The following is a 22748-nucleotide window of genomic DNA, read 5'->3' as shown; positions in this document are numbered from 1 at the left end:
CATTAATATGCAAAAATAAACAATGTTAAAATTGAATACACTGTATTTCTTAAGCCATAATATGTGATTCTAATTGCATTTAACTCGAGGTAGAGAGCAGTGAAGTTTGTCAAGGAATTCATTTGCAAAAGGTGAATTTTCTGTATCAAAAACTTGTTTAGCATCTAGCAAATCAATACAGCCCAATTAAATATATCATGTGAAATATGTTATTGTAGACAAATGATATATACTTAATTCATCTGACATTTTTGCTCATTTGGACCAAGTAGATGTTTTTGTTTTACTTTCTATTCTATTTAAACTATTAATTTCTAAAAAATTTGTGTAAGACCGCCATTTCTAAATAAATACAAATGAGATCCTTGGGTATAATCACACATTTTATTATATATTTTGTTACCACACATCAGACTTGTCCCACCACAACATGTTATACCAGTGTACCACCAGGAATCGCAAAGGAGGGAAACTTTTAATCAAACTAGAGAAGGATTTCAAGAACACCAAATATGTCATTTCTACTCTTAACCCATTTTTTCTGTTCCAAATGTCCTAACAAGAACTTTGTATCTACAATATGAAAACTAAACACCAATACACCCGTGACACAAGTTGTGATCAAATTTGGAAAAAAAAAAAATCATGGTCCCATGTAAAACAATAGTTGGAACTGTACTATTGTTTTAAAGGTAGAAGTCAAATGAAAAAATATATATTGTCAAAGTGGAGGGACAAGTTACTGCATCAATATCACAATATAAAAATCCAAAGAAATACAAGAGGTGGATAGTTTCACATGATGAAAACCTGCCTTTAAAATGGCTTTGTGTAATGGTTACATTCACAACTGATGGCCAATTTAAACGTTAAAATTGGTAGTAAACATACCGAGATACAAGATCATTTATAAGCAAAAAACTCATACATGGCAAAAGATTCAATATATTTTCCCCTTACAATAGTTAGTGTGCAATATTAAAAGACTGTCACTAAATGATGGCTCGGGTGAACTGACAAGTGTGAACACAGCACACCCCCCCCTAAAAAAAAAAAAAAAAAAAAAAAAGTTTTACGAGAATTTCCGTCCAGCAGCGACGCTATGTAAACAACACACTGAGAGGGCGGAGCTCTAGCTACAGACTGGGCAAGGATTGGTCGAAAGGGTTTGATGGACATGTAGAAGGACAAGAGGTCTGGTCAAGGAGTCCTCTGGAGGATCAGGGATATTGTCAGCTGAAATGAGAAAAAAATAAAACAAAAATAGAATCTTTGCATTTAAAACCATATTAAAATCCATCCATCCATCCATCCATTTTCTTCCGCTTATCCGGGGCCGGGTCGCGGGGAAGCAGGGACTCCCAGACTTCCCTCACCCCGGACACGTCCTCCAGCTCCTCCGGTGGGACCCCAAGTGGTTCCCAGGCCAGCCGAGAGACATAGTCCCTCCAGCGTGTCCTGGGTCTTCCCCGGGGCCCCCTCCCGGTGGGACATGCCCAGAACACCTCCCTAGGGAGGCGTCCAGGAGGCATCCTGAGCAGATGCCCGAGCCACCTCAGCTGGCTCGTCTCAACGTGTAGGAGCAGCGGCTCTACTCCGAGCTCCTCCCGTGTGACCGAGCTCCTCACCCTATCCCTAAGGGTGCGCCCGGCCACTCTGCGGAGGAAACCCATTTCAGCCGCTTGTATCCGCGATCTTGTCCTTTCGGTCATTACCCAGAGCTCATGACCATAGGTGAGGGTAGGAACGTAGATTGTTTGTTTTGTGTAATATATATATTACTATTCTGAAGGATGACAAATTGGTTCAAAAATCCAATTGTCTACCAAATGAATTCTGAAAATTGGAAGAAACACTTTTTTCAAATTGTTCTTTATTTTACACTAAAGTTTATGTATGGTAAAAACTTATGAGAATGCTGTTCAAACATGTTGGCAAGTTTATCATACTATATTATTATTATTTTATAAAGCAGCAACCATCATTCAAAATTATATCAAATGCTGTCAGTGTTAATATAGAGAAACATTGGCAGCAGGTGTTTGTAGCTTGGTTTGTTCATAAATCTGCATGTTCTCTTGTGTAGTTGTGCAATGTTACCACTAGATGACCCCACAACCTTTAAAATCAATACATAACTATTGGCTCTCGACTCACTCTCTATAATTCTATATTTACCAAGGTAATATTTTCCACATTGGGGTTAAACTTGCTTGAAATTTGGATTTAATTTTGGGTTGAGTTGAAAATGACATTATTTCAAAGGAGCACTAAGTAACTTTTTGAGGGGCCTGCCACATGCTTGCCTCCCTGAAAATGTTAATTTAATAAATTCTAGATGAATAACTTTTTTTTTTTAAATTTAGTTATTATTAAAATCTTGGTGCTGCTTGTCTCTAAGTACAGTTAGTTACACTGTTGAACATTCCAAGCAAAGTTTTGCCTTTAACTGGACAATCCACTATACAGTTAACCCTTTAAAAATGCATACCTTTAATGAAGACCTATTGTGCTTGTGTCTGCTATATAATTATAATCTATGATACTATACTACAACTACTATACTATGATTTTTTTCATTTGTACCAAAATACCTACGCGAAGTTGCTGAATCGTAGGCGTATCAATGTTAAAACTGGAGAACAAAGTAAGTACAGAGAATCCAGCGTATGCCAGTGGTTGTGAAAATGGGCATTGATCGGAAAATGGTATCTTGAAAAGAAACGATTAAAGCAGGCATGCCTAAACTGTAGCCGTGAGCCAAATGCAGCCCTCAGACCAATTTTTCTTGGCCCTCAGGCTCCCAGGTGAATTGGCTCATATTACCGTAAACCGTACTTTTTATTGTACATTTCTGAAAATCTACTTACTACTCATATCAAATATTTATTGTGTCCCCATTGAGGATGTAAGCAGGAATAAAGGACTAGTGGTTCAGTCTAATTTGTAATAATAACGCAGATTTGAAGTATTCACTGTATTGGTGACCAGTCTATGGCCCTCAATTGGCCCTCAGTTTTGTCTGTGGTTTTATATGTGGCTCTTATTGAGAAAAGTTTTGACACCCCTCAAACATGCATGAATCACTCCAATTACAACTTCAAGTGGATAATGGTGAGGGAAAACAACTATAACATGGTTAAAACCTCTGAAAAGTAAATTTTGCATAATTGGTCTGCTTTAACAAATACCTGAATTACATCTTTAAACAGTTATGTTATTAACCCCAATCATCTATGCACACTCCTACCCTAGTCGTGGTCCTCCGTTGAGGGGCACGGTGGGTGACCCAGAGCGGTGGAAGTGGATGTTTTGCCACTTGCTGTCTCGGCGGTGCCATATGCGCGTCTCCTCTGACTGCATGGTCCGGGGCAGGCCGCTGGAGTCCATGTACTGCGTCAGGCGGATGTACGCAATGCATGCAGCCTCGTCCCCGATCAGGTGCACGTGAGGGTTCAGCAGGATGGTGTGGATTGCCTGTTTGTGTTTGGACAGAGCTGAGGGAACAAATGGATATAGAAGAGTGTTCAGTAGCCCTGTCATGATAACAAAATTTTAAGCACAATATATTGATACAGAGATATACTGCAGTAAACAATAATATTGAGACTATTTTATGCCACTGATACAATAACAATAATGAAAGATAATCCCAGTAAACCATTTTTTAAATATACAGTATCATTCAAAAGGCTTGAGCTGCATCACAAATAGCAGAATGAACCGATAATTAGCCATAGAAGTTAATTATCCAAATCCCTATAGCTCAAATGTTATCGTTTTACAACTAAAATACCCCAAATCTCCCACTTTTACAAAGAAAATGTATAGACGATAAATATTAAGCCACAAAATATATAGTCCCAGCTTTCATATAGTGAACGATAAGCAAATATAGTAATTAATGTGACATGCCTAGTGTTCAGACTGCACAATGGATTGTTCTTGAAATTTGAATGGAATACAATTTTTGAAGTACCACAATCTCCTCCACAAACAAGGAGACATGAAAATATCATGTCATTCTGAATAAAAAACTGCCAACCCTGTAGTAGATCTGCATAAACATGTACTGATATGTGTTTCTTGTATTACTTTGTTAGTTCATATTTCAGTTTTTTTTTCCAATTCTTCTGAACATAAAATGTGAACTTTGAACAGAATCCTATTATGAAAACATAAATAGCAAATCTAATTGTAATGCTTGCCTTCGATATTTTTCCCAAATTGTCCATCTCTAGTTGGTATTATCTTTGCGGTCTTGCAGTCTTTCAGTACTTCAATTACATTGTATTTTTAACAAAAATGGTAATTGCTGTACTCCTTTATTCTCATAGAATGCATGTAATTTTCTATAAAATGGAAAACCTATTACTTTAGTTCTAAAATCAAAGGTGTCTGGTGGATCTATAGGCTCTCATTGTGCAGTACATTATGAGAATGGGACTGCTACAATCATCGTTTGCGGTGGTTTGTAGCGGCCCTTTTATATGCTAATGTAATTTTCACTTTTCTTTGATGACAGGACAGCTCTACCCCCGCATATTTCAAAAGCACACAGTTTCATAATAATTTTTACCATTTTCGAAGTAAAAGCGGTGGAAGTCCGTGCCCTCCACCAGGTTCCCCAGAGCCTCGGGTTCAAACGACGTCAGCCCAGGGTCACATATTTTCCTGTAGCGCACACAGTGGTTACAAGCATTATCTCAGCCCTCTACTTACATTGGGATTCAAAATTTAGATAGATATTTTTAAACAATAACAGGAAAGTAACTCTTCCTGAAGCTTGAACAATTAAAAAAATTATAACTTAAAGGTCGTAGTAATTTCTTGTGCTTCTACTGGTTTCGTCCGGGATGCCATTAACTGTCATAAACTTTGAAAACATGGGAAAAAAGCCCTCAGATGTTGCAAATAGCAGGAAGCTGAAAACTATAAACCGAAAGCCCTTTTGGGTTTATTGAAACCTGGTTTTGGTTGTCTGATCTGGCAACTGAAAGTGAGATCTCATTCAGATTTCTCATTAGATGAATAGCTCCAGAAATCCAAAGTATGCACACATTTAACATTATATTAAATGTTTTGCAATTGTGAGAAAACTATCTTAGTTATCAGTAAAGTCAATATAGGATTTGTACATGTTTACTTCTTTTCTGAACATACAGTTAGGTAATGTTTACAGTCCCACCCACTTTGAAGCCTGCTGAGGTTCTAAAACTTAATTTCCCATTCATTTTTCCATAGAATCTCAAATATTAAGAGTTTAGAAGCACAACAGAGGCAAACTGGTTATATGGTAAAAACTAGCAAAACATTTTGCTAAATTTGCATTTTATAAAATTTCAGAAACTGATTTCAAATACAATTATAGGTCATATTAGTCGAAACACTCCTTGCAAACTTTCATACTTAACATATAAAGAGTTTAATAGCAAAACCAGATATCTCTGTTTTGAAAAATTGCCAAAAAGTTTTTTTTCTCTCTGTTAAGATTGTCTTGACGTATTATCAAAGACAAGTGGATTTTATCAAGAAGGAATGTATATACAATATACAAGTAATATACAGGCTTTTGAAAATATTTCTACACTAAGAGTAAACTCCAAGCATCCGATAACTTTTTTTGCAAATTAATTCTTTATTAAATCAGTTACTTTGGTCTTATTTCATTTAACAGTAACATAACATACCAACAATTCAATGACAATTCAAACTCACGTATAGGCCTCAAAATCTCCATTGTTGATCGCTTCGATGAGCTGCTCTGTCACTTTGATAATTTCTTGCTTGCGGGCTAAAAACAACACAACATTTGTCAGTTTCAATTACCACAACTCGGCATTTGAACAGATAAGGAAACATGCATACACAATACACACACTTGGATCAAATAGTGGGGGGGGGGGAAATAGCAAGGACTGGACAAGACAACATCTAAATTACCTTTCATGCTAAGAAGGTAAGCTAGAAGACAGCAGACAACAAGAGGTCACATGGACAGAAGACAAATTGCATATAGTCTACTCATGCATTACCTTCCACCGCCTGCATAGACTCATTCACTGGGCATTTTTTCATCTGACTACTAACTGTAACCCTGCCAGTTACTACGGTTAGTGAAAGCATCACGGCCAGACACCACATAGGAGACATGGTGTGCTTGAACTATTGAATGTTGTGAGGGTTTTAAAAAGGGTCCGAATTTATCCCAGAATCTTATTGGTTGCTTGGTGAAGCCATCTGGTTCACAGTGGACTGGTTGTGTGCATAGCGAAGCTGCTTTAGACTGGTTGGGGTGGGAGTCGATAACATTGTAGGCATTGGGCAGAGAGCCGACGACATTGAATTCTACAGATAAGATACATTTCTAATGAGATCAGCTTTGTCAGAACTGTAAATGTTTACGTTTTGACAAAATCCGCACTTTTATATTGTCATGGTTATGAACCAATAGCAGGCTGCAGTGTAAGTAAGTAGTTTCTCAAACAAATTACGTCAAATGGATTTTATTCTTTAAAAAAACTAAAATATCAAGTTGACGTAATGATATTATTTTGAGAATTATCATACCTGGATTAGTAAAAATGAACTTGCATAGACTTCAGTTATTTCTAATCATCAATGATCAGCTTGGTCTTTTTAATGGAGTGCTCCAAGGAAGAAATCAAACTATTTTTTGTGTTAAATGGCCCTGATTAAAATCCTATATTGTTTATGCACAGAATATTAGAATTGATCAGTATGAGTAAATATGTTTTTGTTTTTAGGGCACCAAGAACCAATAAGTGAGCAGCAGCACACAGTTCAATCACAACACTGACAAAGTAGTAGTAGTAGCAATGTGAGTGTTAAAAGAAGGTGACCTTTTCTTTTAAACTATTTTGAAGACAGTAAATAATGCGAAATTACAGGCTGTGATGTTTATATTCAAAAATATTTCCAATAAATACATTAATAATGCATGTTTTTTTTAGCTATTAATTAGTGCATTTACCACATGTCTGTGAGCATGTATGGTTAGCCTGCAACACAAAACGATCTTCAGAGCTGATCAAAATCTTATTATTTAAAATTATGGTTACATAGTATAATTTTATGGTACAGTGTTAATGTTTGCAGTTCTTATATTGAGAATTGTTGATTATATATTTAACCTTATTACTATATGCAATGTTTAATCAAACTTCAACATATCCAATTTTCACTTTAAGATATAGCAGTGTTGTGACAGTTTATGATCACAAGGTGGAGCTACAAGACTACTATTTTACTACTAGCTTCAAGGAGCACTTTATCTACTAGTTTTCACTAAATCTACTGGGAAAATCCACTATCAGCTTTAGATTAACAAAACCAAATGCAACCCAATCAGATGCAAATATAACAAAACTATATACAATATTATTACGTTAGAACTATAAAAAATGAAGCCAATTCAGTATCAATTTCCAATTTGATTTCCAATTTGATCTTGTGATATTTTGCTTTAAGAAATACAGAAGTTCAGTTTGTTTCTGAAAAAAAAAAAAAAAAAAGTTTCTCAAAAAAATGAGAATTTGGTTTATATATGGAAAAAATATGGAATTTTTTTTTTTTTTTTTTTGCTTTTAACCTATTTTGCAGATAAGGTTGCAACTGCTTGAGCTACTTCTTGTAAAAACTATTCTAGCATTCTTTCAAGAAATCTACACTTACACTGAAAATCCACGGGGCCCAATCTTGGCAGGGGCCTTATACTGTCAGCACGCTCGCTTTGGGACTCACACCGGCATTTGTGGGCGTGGTCAGGACTAAATAGTAGATAGGCAGTCGTACAAAATAGAACTACATAGGCTACAACTAACGCCCATACGATACCCAGGCTGCACTGCTCAGAGCTGGGCCATACTGGAGACCAAAGACTAAAACTATACCATGGGAATATTGATGATGAAGAGGAGGAGAGAGAGGAAGAGGAGGAGGCAGAGCGGGGGAGGAGTGGGCTTTGAGGGTCTAAATTTTTGAGGTAGTAGATGTGAGGGCTAGAGGAGCGACGGGAATGTTTGTAATCTATATTATGATGGAGGGATGTGAAGAAAGAAAGAAAAATGAAATGATGTTGGAGAACAGACAGAAGATAATGTAACCCAAGGCATGAGAAAATTATGTTATTAAAAAACTGACTATGGGCAAACTGTACCAGTGATGAGTATTTCACACTGTTAGAACAAAATGATCATCATGGAATGTTTTTTTTTAATGGTTGTTTATCAAATTCAACAACAGGCCAGCAAAGATTGTGCATAGAGAAGTGAATCATACTACTACGTCATAAATGAAACTTGCGGGGTAAATATGTTTCTAGTGGCCAAAACAATATAAACTTTTTCAATGACTAGAAAGTTTATCATGTTTTTCATTTAATAGGTTATAAAAGCCAAGATTCCAAGTCCTGTAGCTTAAAAACCACTTGACTACTGGAGACCACTATGTTATTATCTCAGAATACCTTTTGAATGAACAGTAACAAAAAGTTTGTCTTAAACGCTCTATTACAGTCTATAAAAGTGCACTATGTAACTTTTCTGGTGGAGCGTCCTCCAACTGCTTGTCTCCGTGGAGATGTTAATGCTTTGTCTGGAATGTTCCATAGCATGGTAACTGCATGGCAACTTCTCAGCCTTCATGGAGGCAAGTACTGACGCAACCAGGTTATGTGTGAGGTCTGTGAAGAGGCAGCCCCACTCAGCATTTTTTTAAAGTATTTTGAGCGATAAAACATCTGTAATAAAATAAAGCAAGATAGATCACTTTAATGGCATACTGTGGAATATTCCACGCAAGGAGACGTAGGTGACAAACTCATCATTAGAAAAGTTGCACAGTGCGTCCTTATTGTTTACTTGGTGTACTCTCTTGGTGTACAGGTTAATGTTGGGTTAATTGGGAATTGTATGTGATGTGACTATATGGTAGTTGGTAGGCAATGATTAAATAAGAAAAATAATAGCGAAAGATGATAATGTAAACAAAACAAAAAAAACCTTTAGAAAACACATTGCTTAACACACTGATAGAAAACAACTGACTTATTTTTTCAACAGTATAACATTTGGAAGTAATTTCAGGTCCAGTGGAAGATAAGGCCCTTAATCAGAGAATAAAAGCTGTGACATGCAAATATCAAGCAAGGTGAAACCAGAAACATGCTAGAAAATCAGATGTACAAACTGTTTTTCAAGCAAAGACAGAATCAACATTTTGAACTCAAGAGTGAAACAAATGGTAGAAAAGACATTGTGTAGATATGATCCATACCTCGGACATCTTCATCCTCTATGGTGGTGTTGGCACTCTCACTGGAACCCTGCACAAGACAACACCAGCTTTGAGATCAACAAACACACACAATAACACACTTTTTAATTTAACTAAATCAAAGCAGCATTGAAAGTTGGGTCAAATGCAGACAGTTTGCTAGATAAGGCAACCTGTCAGGAGCAGTGTAGCGTCTGGGGATCCATCTCCACATCCTGAGTTAGTCAAGATCAGGGCTACCCTTTTTTACCTATTGTGCTTGTTTTAGGTTGATGGGGGAAACTGGAGCGCCTGGAGGAAACCCATCCAAAATTGGTTCCACACAGTCTGGGAATCAAATCCGGAAACTTCTTGGTGGACTGGACCAAAAGTTTTTTGAGTGAAGACTTTTTGCTGCTCATCCAAGCTGCTTCTTCAGTTCTGGTCAGATCGCTGGTGGATACTGCCTTATATCTGTCTAAAGGGAGGGAGCTAACAACACTGACACCTATTTGTATAGTTTCCATTTGTTGGATAGGTCTATAGATTTTTTCTTTTGCTATGGACGCTTCATACCTGGATGACTGAGGGATTACGCTGACAATAAATCAGGAGTCAAAAGAGTATAAAATCAAGTCTAAGTCTAACATAACTTAACAATCTTTATGCTTTTGTCTTGTGAACTCTTGTCTGGTGAGCCCAATCTCACATCATGTCTTGTTTTATAGGAATTGTGTCTCATAATGGGAAGCATAGAGAAGCAACTATCAGGGACAGCTACTTCTATCCAATCAGACATGTTCTTGGACAAGAACCATGCAGAAACAACTTCCTGTGACTATTCCAGACAGTTGTTTCTCTGTAATGGTTTAATGAGTGACTCCCTAGCAAAGGGACTAAGGCTTACAGTTATTTTCTTCGCTCATGGTTCAAAAGCAAGTACCCTTTAAACAATGCTCCTTGACAATACAACCATGTTAAGTATTACATTATGTTCATCCCCATATTGAATCAAATAAATGTAGAGGCAATGTACAACTTAATGTTAACATTTAAGTAGATGGAGGACATGGCATATAGCGCTTACACATTACACATTCACTGTACAATATATAAACTTGTATATATTGTTGGCATCTGCTGTTATATGAAGCCTGTACAAATTTTAAACCCATTTTTCAAACCAACTTTACTTGACTTTGCTACAAGGCATGAATGAACAATACCACTACACTTGTTCCATCTACACACCACAATATGAGCTTTTTGTCATTTCACTGCACAAAGAAACACACAGCATGCACAGGCCTATGGGGGGTATATTCACGTATGATATTATGTTGTATTATGTAATGTAGAACCGCACATTCACACACACACACACACACCAATGACTCCAGGCTGTCCCATTTCACAACAACATGCTAACATAATATCGCTTTACAAAACACAGCAAGCCTCATGTTCCATGTATTCGCCAAACATGAACTTGGTCAGAAATAAAATTAAATAAATAAATACGTAAATATGTAATGCATAATCAGAGGTGGGTAGAAATCAGTTAAACAAAAACATTTTGAGGAAAGTTTACTTAAACGGTCCACATTACACTGTTTTCTGATCTATGTTATAATGTTGTTTCCTCATCACAAACAGACCTGGAGTTGTGTTTTGTTTCATTCACACATATTTAACACACCTGGATATTTGGGCTGAGTTCTTCTCTCAAACAGAAAACACTATGTTCCACCTTGTGACGTCATGTGATAATACAGCAAGTGCTCCACTGTGTTTTTAAACTCCATACACCTTCAGTAGCAATCAGAATTATTTGGATGATTTCAGCCCTGGAATTGCCAATCTCTACTCAACTAAAGGTAAAAGGTAGTCGTTAACTTGAAAACTACCACTTCATGACATTACAAGGTGGAACAGAAGATTTTGAGCTTTGGAGATGTGGACAGACTAATAATAAAGTTACTCATACAGATGCGAATAAAACAAAACACAACTCCAAGCATATTTTTTGAGGAGATAAGAACATTATAACATGGCATAAAGCTAAATTTTGCGTAACATGGGACCTTTAATAGCAGTTTTCTGGCACCATATTTTCACTTCTACACTTCTACTTGTGTAATGATAGGCCTATATATTTTTGAACAAAAAATACTACTTAATACCTGTAAATGCTTTGGTTACTACCTACGAGGAAGTCTATAAGTGATAAAATATTTAGGTTGACAAATGTATTCAGCATTTTATTTAGGCTGCATTCACATTCACACTCACACCACATCAAAGTTAGAACCAAACAGGACCAAACCAGTCTACATCTCAACTAAACCGGGATTAATCCAGGAAATGTGAACACAGCCTTAGCTTTGATTATTTTTGTGCACCTTTGAAAATACCAGCATCTTTGCGTTATTTCATGTTTTTTTTTTTTTTTTTTTAATGTATGCTTCAATACATTTTAAACTGTAAATCAGATGTTAGATGCAGTTACTGAACACTCAAACATGTTCAACAAACTTGTTCCAAGTGTTTGGTGAATTATTTAGAATTATTTAGCTCACTGCTCCCTATTTCTACTCAAGTAATATTGGTGCATTATGTACTTTTTCCTGGAGGGACCTCAAACTTCTGGTCTCCATGGAGATGTTATAGTTTTGCCTGGAATGTCCACAGTATGGCTGATCTATCTTGCCTTTATTCAATTTTTTTCTAATTGCTAGGAAAAACAATCTTGCTGTGAGTGGGTAACTTGGCCTGGTTGTCTCCATGGAAAGAAAAAACTTAAATGCCATACTGTGGAACATTTAAGGTCTAGCCATGTCATCTTCATGCTGCCAAACCAGAGAAAAGTCACATACTCCACCTTTAAGTAATGCTACAGCTTGTACTTCAACTACTGGCTACTCTACACACCTCTGGGCACGAGAATACAATGTTAAAATGGATGTCGAGTATGTATGTAACCACAACATATGAACATGGAATAGCCAAGAATCACAACCAAAGCAGCAATACCCATACCCATGTACATGGGTCAGAGCTATGGCAGGGGTGGAGAATACCTTAGTTCCATCTGTGGGGTTGTGGATAACTGTAGTTTGAGGCTCCTGATTCGAAGTTGCAAGAAAACACAAGCAAGTTAAGATCCACATATTGTTTAGGCAACCACAAAATATGGAAACAAATGACTATACATGCTAACAAGTACGAGGCATAACTATCACCATGGAAACACACAACAGATGGCTCGACATGTACACGCTAACACTTACACATGTGCTCCATATATGATAGCACATGACGCTACTGAGCTAATATTAGCAGCCAACTGTACGCACATATTGTTACTACGGGCTATGCAAAATACAGGCTGTGAATATATGAATAGTAGTTAAATGGGGTTGGTCCCAGCTGACCTGCAGAAATGGGTCTATTTACATGACAATAGTGATCTATAAAAAGAAGCACCTTTATAGCATGCTCCACATATGTTCATTAATATGCACTGATTACAATATGTATGATTCATATTTTATCACATTAACAGGAGCACACCCCAGCTGCTTAGATTCAGATAAGGGATGCCATTGCGTAGCCTATATGGCCAAGAAGTAGATTAATCATTGACTATTATGACTCAATAGAACAATCTGAGTTATTAAATAAGCAGTACCCTACATGTAGAATTTGGTTTGGATTGGGTGTGAAAGTGTAAATTGAAGTTTCTTGTACTGGCAAACATGTAAAAGTGTTATACAACTAACACTATATCCACAATAGATTACTCAATAATTACTGTTTTTCATAAATAGTAAGAAAGGTTGTGATTCCCCAATTAGAGTCATTAGAGCCGAATTTGCGTACAAATTTTGATATGCACATTCCCTGATGATTCTGTGCACAACAGTGTGTGTTATTTACTACAGCAACACCTACACAGACAAATATGAGTATTTTAAGTTAAATATGAGCCCAACATTCATGTAAACACAACATTTAACTGTCAGAAAGTCTGAAGAAAGAGACCACGGCAAAGAAAAATCGAGATTAACATATTTGAATGTAATATTTGGTGTGTTTTATGATTACAACGATGCAGTATTATTTTTTTAATAAACATTGTGAAAATATCTTTGTGAACTCTTTAATTTAAATGAAAGCCAAACTAAGGTTTCATCTGACAATGAACATTTGTAACCATTAATGAAAATACAGTCAAGCTAATGTCTACCATGACTGACATAAATTCAGAAAATGACTCAAATTGGGGAATGACAGGGATAACTTCTTCAAAACAGACAAGTAGTGAGATATAGAGTCTATGGGTATTATACTAATTAACAATGCATGCTCATAAGTGAATAGAAGTGACAGCCTACAATGACTATTCCTATTTTGATTTAGGAATATTAGTACATATTAGGAAAGAGAGGGAATTTGGGTCACTAGAGGAAACCATTCCAGGCACAAGGAGAACATGCAAACACCATACAGAATTACCACACACAATCTTAAAACATTAGAAATAGGCCGAGGGGTAAAGTGCTAACCCCTCTGCGGCAGTGCTAACCACTCTGGAACAAAGTCACTGACACACCAACACAAGTTGCTGTTTGCACAGCACACTAAAAGTAACTTTGTACGACACATCATTATCACATAGCAACAAGCCACCAGTTAGCCAAGATTAGTTATAGTCACACTGGTTAGCTTTTATTTCATTATGTTTCTTGTACCATCTCTTCTTACATTTTTTATAGAGCTCAAGATTGTGTCATCACACATCATCAGAATTTCTAGTTGACCTAATGTTAAACCAATAGAGATTTTAAGATGTTAAATTGGCATTAATATAAAAGTACAGTAGTGTGAGAAATATATTTACCAGTAGTGACCAAGCAGCTTATTGGGTTGTTCCGCAGTTCTTTGGTTTACATTTACGACAAAACTATGTTACCTATTCAGAACATGCAAGTACCCTTTTGGCCATTCCCACCATCAACAACAGAGGAGGATGTAGCTTGTCCCCTGTACAGTGCTGCTGGCAGCGCACACCAGTATCTGAGTATTTACTCATCAGCACTAGTTAGCACAACAAACATCCAGTGCACAGAACACATACACATCCATGCATGCACAGACAGACAAGCAAGCCGTGTACCAGCGCAGGAGCAGGCTCTTTGGGGGTGCACACTACATTGGTCTTGTTGTTGATCTGGAGGGACAGAGTTGGACATGAGACAGTGGACAAATGGAGACAGGCAGGATAAGACTTGGGCTGCTGCTGATGCTGTGGGAGGAAATAAATTAGAAAAAATCCCCCAAAAATCAGGTGAAAATCAGAAAACAGAGTCTGAATATGTTTAAATAAAAAAGGAATATCTATTTAAATGTGTCATATAAGCTGGATTCACAATTGATTAGTGGAGTTTTGAAAGGTGTACTTTTTATTTAGTTTTTACATATTAAAAGTGCACTTTGTAACTTCTCTGGCTGTGGGTCTGCAACCTGGTACAACCAGGTGCATTCTTACTATGGGTGGGGTCGTCTCTCCATAGGTCTAACCAGTAACTTGCCTGGTTGTGCTACCTGGTTATCTCCATGGATAAGTTAAATGCTAAATTGTGGCAAAATCATTCCATGGAGACAAATGGTTATGTAAAAAAGTTACGTAGTACACCTTTAATTACACCTATATTATTTGACTATTCAAGATGTTACTTTGAAACCTTATATAGATTATTATTTTGAAATGATCTGCCAATGGAGTTAGGATGCTTAATTTTCTTTTCCAACTAAACTTTATTATAGGAGGATTATAGACATCTGATTCATAAGAATTTTAGAGGGATAAAAAGTATGAATTTTATAACACATCTTTATCATGGAATACAATTTTATTTTTGTTTCTCTTTAAACAACATTATTTCTCTAGTGACATTAAATATAATGTCAAGTAACAATCATCAGAACTACTTTTAACGAGTATAAATACCACCCACCCTCTTTTTGTAGTAAACTGAAGCAGAAAGCTATGGCGTTTAAAGCTACATATGCACCAACAGACTGGAATAAAACAAATCACCCAATTACTGCACACAGCACTGATGAATTAGAGCACTCCACCGGCGGCCATACTTGGTGTCTGCTCCCACAATGCACCACTCTATCACTTCCTGATGTTTTTGCATACTTTGCATAGTGATGTCATGAATTAGCAAGTACAAAACAGTCCCATTAAAAAACATTCCAGAAGTGTAATTCGATTTAGTTGTATATCTGAAGACATATTCCACAAGTTCACACATTTTGAAATAACCAACCTAAAATAAGTTTACTGTAGGCGATTGGAGCAAGCAAGAAGTCACCTGTGTCATGTTTTCACCGTATGACTAAGAGATGCTATTATTTACTATAGTGCAAAGCATGACAGGTCACCAAAAGCAACCAAGCAAAACAAACACATTATGTTATAAATGGTAGCAATTGTCAACTATTCATGGGTTTTCAGGCAAAAAAAATTCTTCTTGACTTGAAGGACTTCATCAGGACCCACAGAGGACCATTCAAAAGATATAATATTTGATTTGAACTGTTTAATTGCTATGACCATGGAGACGGTTGCGATAGCCTGAAACCCATGAATATCCAATTTCAAATAACTGTAGTTAACTAAATTGATCCATCCAACAATTCAATAGCAGAAACAGGAATCGACCCTGTTGGTTAAAATTACTCAAGGAAAAGTTTGATGTAGCAGTATTTGAAGTAGCAGTTTGATTTTTTATTTATTTATTTTTTTGTTTTACAGACTAGATTCTATGTTCTTTATTCACAACACATATTGATTTCACAGCTATACAAAGCACCATACAAAAAACAACTTCAAAGTTTAACCTTTACCTGGAATAAAATAGGTAAAGTAGCCCAAAATAACTTTCTAGATCAATATGTTCTAAAATACACTGAATGGAAACAACAGCTTCTCCTGCTCTTAACACTTGGGCCTCCCCTTTCTCTCCTTCCTCCTCATGTCATGTTTACATGGCTGTAGGCCTGTGGAGCTCTGCATGACCCAAAGCTCTTCCACACAATGCACTCCTCATTCACAGGCCTGTGCATGTGCGTGTGAGCAGCCAGGAGGAAACATTGACCTGTGCTGGCCTAATGCTCTTTAAAACAAAGAGACATGTGACAGAAGTAAATATAGGAGCGATACAGACGAAGAGATCCACTAACCTAACATTTTGGTGGTTCATTAATTTGGGCATACTATCTAGACCACTGCCTGCTATGGGTGAAATGGTCAACAATAGGAAATAACTTACATAATAGGATAACTGGAAGCAGTTTTTCCTGTTACAGGGTCCAGAAGTGTCTTGCCAAAGAAATTGCACCACCAACCTTGTCCGCATCCTAAGCTACAGCTAAATCAGTTCTGTTTAAAGCACTGATTGTATTATGTGTTAACATTGTAATAATATATTATTACAATGTTATATAATATAATATAAGATTATAATCTTATATTATATATTATTTGTATGTTTTTTAAGAGCCATCACCAAGTTACAAACAATAGGATATCAACAAAACTAGATAATTATCTTTTTTAGCTTATAAAATGTGTACAATATTGCAGATATGTCTGTAATGCGATTTCAGAAACACACAATTTATAGCACTACCAAAGAAAAAAAATGTATTTCAGTGGCCTCACGTAACACTTTAGGTCTGGTTGCCCATAGCAACACATAACAAAAATTATTTTTGTTTTGCCACTTCTGGGTGCAAAATTATTACCGACTTATCCAACTTCTAATGTTTGTTGGCCCTCACAAGATTTGGCCCACTTTCCATCAACTTTTTCTGTTCTCTCAACATAGTGCTACAACTATGCAATGCAATTCTACATAAAATAAGATCCTTTATATATGTGTGTATATATATAAAATCATTCAACCTTATCCTATGCAGGATCACTGACACATATTACTCACAGAGGGGATTTTAATTTTAGCCTGACTGATGAAGCCTATCAGCCACCCGCCAATCAAACCTTATAATCAGCTCTTATTAGCTCCTTCACAGCGCGACAATGCATAATTATAATGGCAAATCTCACAAAGAATTGGATCCAAGCAACTTTTCCCTTTTCTGCCTTCTGTGCAAGCGCATGTGTGTATATATCCGTGTGTGTGACACTTACTTTGACACTATCGGGCTTTTTGTTGATGAGGCTCTTGGCTGCTGTAAGGAGAGATGAAACAAAACAAAGGAATAAATATTTAAATGAAAACAGCATATTTACAAGGAGTATCCAAGACTAGACAGTCGCTTGTGAATTCCCCGAGCCACCTCCGATTAGAAAAATGTAAATCAAGTGGAGGATGAAATGCGACTTAGTAAATCAGTAGTTTGGAACATGCAATTAGAGCGACTACACTGCAAAATATGAATGAATTAGTTAAGGTTAAAATGATTTAAAAATCAGTATTTGTTTAATTGTATTGTTTCATATAGTCCTAAATTTGTTAGAATAGATTTATTTACTTAAAGAGCCCATATTGCGCTATTTTCTGTTCCATTTTATAAAGTTGTTTCCTCATCGAAAAGATGCTTGAAGTTGTGTATTTAATGCTTAACACACAAACCCTGCATATTTAGGCTTAGTTCTTCTCTCAAACAGAAAACACTCTGATCCACCTTGTGATGTCATGTGATAATACAGGAAGTGCTCCACTGTGTTTTTAAGCTAAATACAGCTTCACTGGAATTATTCAGATGATTTCAACCCCAGAATCACCAATCTCTACTCAACTAAAGCTAAAAGGGAGCTGTTAACTTGGAAACTACCACTTCATGACATCACAAGGTGGAACAGAGCATTTTGAGCTTTGGAGATGTAGACAATAATAATAAGGTTACTCAAACATGTGAATGAAACAAAACAACTCTAGGCATGTTTTTGAGGAGGTAACAACATTATAACAAGAGTCATTTATGCATAATATAGGACCTTTAAAGCTGCACTGTGTAACTTTTCTGTGAGGAAGAGATCCACCCCTTGCTTGCCTCCATGCAGATGTCATTGCTTTGCCTTGAATCTTTTACCAAACGGCATCCCAAGGTATCCCTCACGTGTCTGGGGTGAGGGAAGTCTGGCAGTCCCTGCTTAGACTTTGCCCCCACGACCCGGCCCCAGATAAGTGGAAGAAAACAGATGGATGCATTAAAGGTTTCTTGCACTTCTTTGATTACAGGCGTTTTTCTTTTTGCAAATGAATACTTTATGAAACATGCATTCATACTGTGAGTAGGTTCGCCTCTCTAAAGATCTGATTTGTAATTTGGCCTGGTGGCATCGGCTGCTTATCTACATGGAGATGGATAAGTTAATGCCATACTGTGAAACATTCCAGGCAAAGCTATAACATGGAGACAAGCACGTGGTGGACCCTACAACAGAAAAGTTACATAGTGCTCTTTTAATGGACCTGGATAATTAATTTCAAGATGTTTCAGACTTGTGTCAATTGCTTCTTATTTCAAGTTAATTTATCAAACACTGGTTTAGATATTTGCTCTTACTAACCCCATTGGCAGTTTTATTTTCTTATCATTACAAAATTATCTTCGCAAGGTAAATCAAATCCACATTAAAATTCTGAATTAAAGTCATTTTAACCACATTATCGATTTTTCCAGTGTATACACATTTGTATAATTCAACATATTTTATAGATTGCAAATTCCATAGAAAAAAACAAAAAATAGGGCAATGTGAGTGTAAATAAGTTTGTTTTTTTTTTGTGTTTTTTTAACAAATTGGACGCAACATAGGAACCCTGTGCACTTACGTGCTGTGGAGTTAATATTTTTCAATTAACATCTCTAAAGCAGGCACTGTAAGAATTTATAATTTAAGTGGGGAAACAATTAGTCTGAAGGGTCATTGAGAATTGATGAGTTTGAATGGAATAATAATGGCTGCTTTTTTCAAATGAGTTCAGATTATTCATAACTGTGTTTGTAGGAAGCCATTATTAGTGTAGCACCAACAAATGACAACAGATGGCAAGACCAGTCAGAGTCAGCTGAACATTTTGATAAAAAAAAAAATACAAGCTCTCAATTAATATTATTTCTATACTGACCAATAACCCTGTCACAAAATTACTATATTGACTTATTGTTCACTATATGAAAGCTGGAGCAATTATGTTTTGGGGTCAATATTTATCGTGCATACATTTTCTTTGCATTATTGGGATTTTTTGGCTAGATGAAAAGATTTAAGCCGCAAAAGGTTGAACGAATATCTTCTATGACTCATTACAGATGCACACTAAGTACTAAAGTGTTTAATTCTTCTATTCATTGATTGCATCTCATGATCTTTAACAAGACTGTACATTTAGAATAATTTTTGCAGTTTAAATCTGCTCTTGGGTTACTGTATCAGTGGCAGAAATGAGTTGCGATATTATTGTTTACAGTCTAGATTTACTTCAGCAATACATCATACTTCAAAATCTGTTATCATGACAGGCCTCCTGACCAATTGGTATACTGACAATAGGCCTATTACAAACACAGTGCCCAAAATCTGATTCTAATCTCGGACATGCACCATATTACGTTGTTTTGGGGCATTATCTTGTATAGAATTTGCAAACTGATGAAGGCTTACAGTGGCAACAGATAGTTTGTACCATATCGGAACACTAATCACTAAAATGTATATGTATGAATAAATTATATATAAAAAATATCTTTATGCATGTATGAAATGATGAATTATACTGTATTTGTATGTCATTTATTATTGTGTTTATTATAGTAGCTTTTCTTCTAATTATGATGTCTGATATATTTATGAGAACAACAAATGGAGTTACGCTTTAAAGGCTAAATCTGGCATATTTAAAACAAATTGGTGTTTCATAAAGTACTGTACTATGCATAATTCTTATGGCTGCCACTGGTTCACTTCATTTATTAGCGAGGGCATGCTTTCACCACAAGTCTTACCTTACACCAGTTACCACACGAGACCAGGAAAGGAAGAAAAACAAAACGTCAACACAACATAAACACACTTACTGTAATTCAAACGAATAGGGGCTGCCATATTTGAAAAACTGCATTAATGTGAATGAACATGCTGCTGTCATTTATCTCTAGCAGACATAATCCATAACGGTTAGCTTTAGCAGAGTGCATTTGAATGGCTTGCCCTTTCCAGGCAAGCGTGCGATGGTCATTCACTGCGCGGTCAATAAGAGGTTAAATGGCAGCCGAGACACAGAATATTGGACTCCAAAGGCCACCGTACACAAAAGAGCAATACCCATGCAGTAGTTGTGGGGGAGTACAAGCTAGCAATCGGTTTGATCTTACCTGAGAAGTTGCGATTGACGAGCATGGTGGTCAGGATGGCACCCTAGGGACACAAATGAGATGTGGGAGATAAACAGTTAAAGGTCAACCAAGAAATACGGCACTTGTTTTCAATCTTGCACCCACGCAGCCAGGCATTAAGTCAGTCAACATAAGCGAAAGTGCGCAATGTCCATAAACGCTAATGTAGAATATATTATATGAAGGCTTAATGCACTCGGAGTACATTCGAATGATATAATGCTGTTAGCTGCTTAAGCTCTTCCAAAGATAATATGACTCTACCTCAGTAATAAGGATTTTAAGTTAAGCTCTTGCATAACTGTTTTTAATGCTATCCAATGTAATAAAGCGCATATATAATAATTCCCATTCTAAAAGAAGATAAATTGCTAACTTATGTCTAATGTCCAATAATTTAAAGTCTAAATGGTAAATACATAATTAATTGTACTTAACACAAATATAGAATTACAAAAATAAAAGTGTGAAAAATAAAGCAATATGACTAGAATGGTTATAGCCATAGTTATACTGTTTTTGTCATTTCACTAAGAATGACATTTTTGGAACCTGTTGAGGGAATTGAAGCCCAGACCTTTTACACCAAAAGACAGGGAGTGGGCAACAGTTACCCTCATATTATGTGGGCAATTCCTGTGTTAAGAGCTGCCCACACTGGCTTCCTGGGCTCAGAGAATAGACTTTAAAGCAGCCCAGAGTGAGGACTGTGATTTTAATTGGACAAATTGTTGTACGAGTGAAGATGTTTTGCTGCTCATCCAAGCCGCTTCTTCAGTTCTGGTCAGAATACTGGTGGACACTGCCTTATATCTATCTGAAAGGAGGGGCTAACTACACTGAAACTATAAACAGCTAGTGTCTCCAGGTTCAGCTGAACCTACCATATTCAACCTTTAATGAACTTGCTATTGTTCTCTTTGTTTGTTTTGGGTCTGAGGATGGTGTTATAGATGAGGGAGAGATTATGTCTCTGGCCCCCATTCCTGTTTAATGAAGGATTGTCTTTCCTAACAAAAATAGCTTCTTCAACCCCCCTCTCAAACCATTTCTTTCTTCTGGCTAAGATCTGAACCTCACTATCTCCAAAGGAGTGGTTAGTGGCTTTGAGATGGAGATGTATGGTGGACTGGGGTCCAGAGGCGCTTTTGCGCCGGTGTTTGTGTGGAGTGGCTACTTAGTTTCTCCAATGTACCGCTCACTGTACTCTTCTCTACACTGAATGGAGTAGACTACATTACTTGATTTATGGCTCGGGGTTTTGTCCTTTGGGTGGACCAGTTTTTGTCTTAAAGTGTTTGTTGGTTTGAATAAGACAGGAATCTCATATGGTCTGAAAATTCTCAGTTTTTCAGACACACCTGATGTGTAAGGAAGTCTCTCCTTTTAGGTTCAGATTCCCTATTGTCCTGTTTTTTGGCTCTCTTAGATCTATTGAAGGCCCATTTTGGGTATCCACAAGCCAAGAGGGCATTGTCCACGTGTTGTTCCTTCTTCACTTTTTCCTCTGTGTTTGTGGACACCACTTGACCTCTGTGTTGTAAGATAACTCCGAGTTTGTGCTGTAGTGGATGGTATGAATCAAACAGCAGGTATTGGTCAGTGTGTGTAGGTTTCCTGAAAACTTCTACCTTGAGTCACCTGTCCTCTCCTATAGTTACTGCACAATTTAAGAAGGCCAGTTTGTTTTCCTTGGCTTCTTCCCGTGTGAACTTGATGTTTGGATCCACAGCATTAATATGTGCAATAAAGTGTTACAGATCTTGAATTTTGATTTTAGTCCAGTTGTCATCCATGTATCGATACCAATGTGTGGATGGAGTGCCTGGAAATGAGGCCAATGTCTCCTGTTCAAATGGTTCCATGTATAAGGAGGGACCGGTGAGCCCATGGCACAGCCCTGGATTTGCCTGTGGAAGTTCCCTCTAAACTGGAAATATGTGGTATTTAAACAAATTTCCAGCAGTTTGCAGATTTGGTCCGGTGTCAGTTTTGTTCTCACTTTTAGCTTAGTATCCTGCAGTAGCCTC

At 36.8% G+C, this 22748-nt stretch overlaps 1 protein-coding gene across 2 annotated transcripts in view; it reads right to left on the bottom strand.

Annotated features, from left to right (window-relative positions):
* Positions 1–362: 362 nt before the first annotated feature.
* camk2d1 (calcium/calmodulin-dependent protein kinase (CaM kinase) II delta 1) overlaps positions 363–22748 on the bottom strand; it is a 97484-nt gene continuing 75098 nt past the window's right edge. The window contains exons 12-18 of one of the 2 annotated variants that reach the window (XM_033983494.2): positions 20698–20740; positions 17504–17544; positions 9298–9346; positions 5719–5794; positions 4580–4674; positions 3251–3497; positions 363–1236 (exon numbers count right to left, since the gene is read on the bottom strand). In XM_033983494.2, the coding sequence (XP_033839385.1) occupies positions 1233–1236; positions 3251–3497; positions 4580–4674; positions 5719–5794; positions 9298–9346; positions 17504–17544; positions 20698–20740 (555 nt within the window). In that variant the 3' untranslated portion in view covers positions 363–1232. The remainder of the gene's footprint in view (positions 1237–3250; positions 3498–4579; positions 4675–5718; positions 5795–9297; positions 9347–17503; positions 17545–20697; positions 20741–22748) is intronic. The other variant, XM_033983495.2, reaches the window with a different exon arrangement.

Source organism: Periophthalmus magnuspinnatus, chromosome 18 (assembly GCF_009829125.3).
Source record: "Periophthalmus magnuspinnatus isolate fPerMag1 chromosome 18, fPerMag1.2.pri, whole genome shotgun sequence".
Classification (NCBI taxonomy): domain Eukaryota; kingdom Metazoa; phylum Chordata; class Actinopteri; order Gobiiformes; family Gobiidae; genus Periophthalmus; species Periophthalmus magnuspinnatus.
Note: the sequence above shows the minus strand (reverse complement) of the source record. Positions and strands in the feature narration are given on the sequence as shown.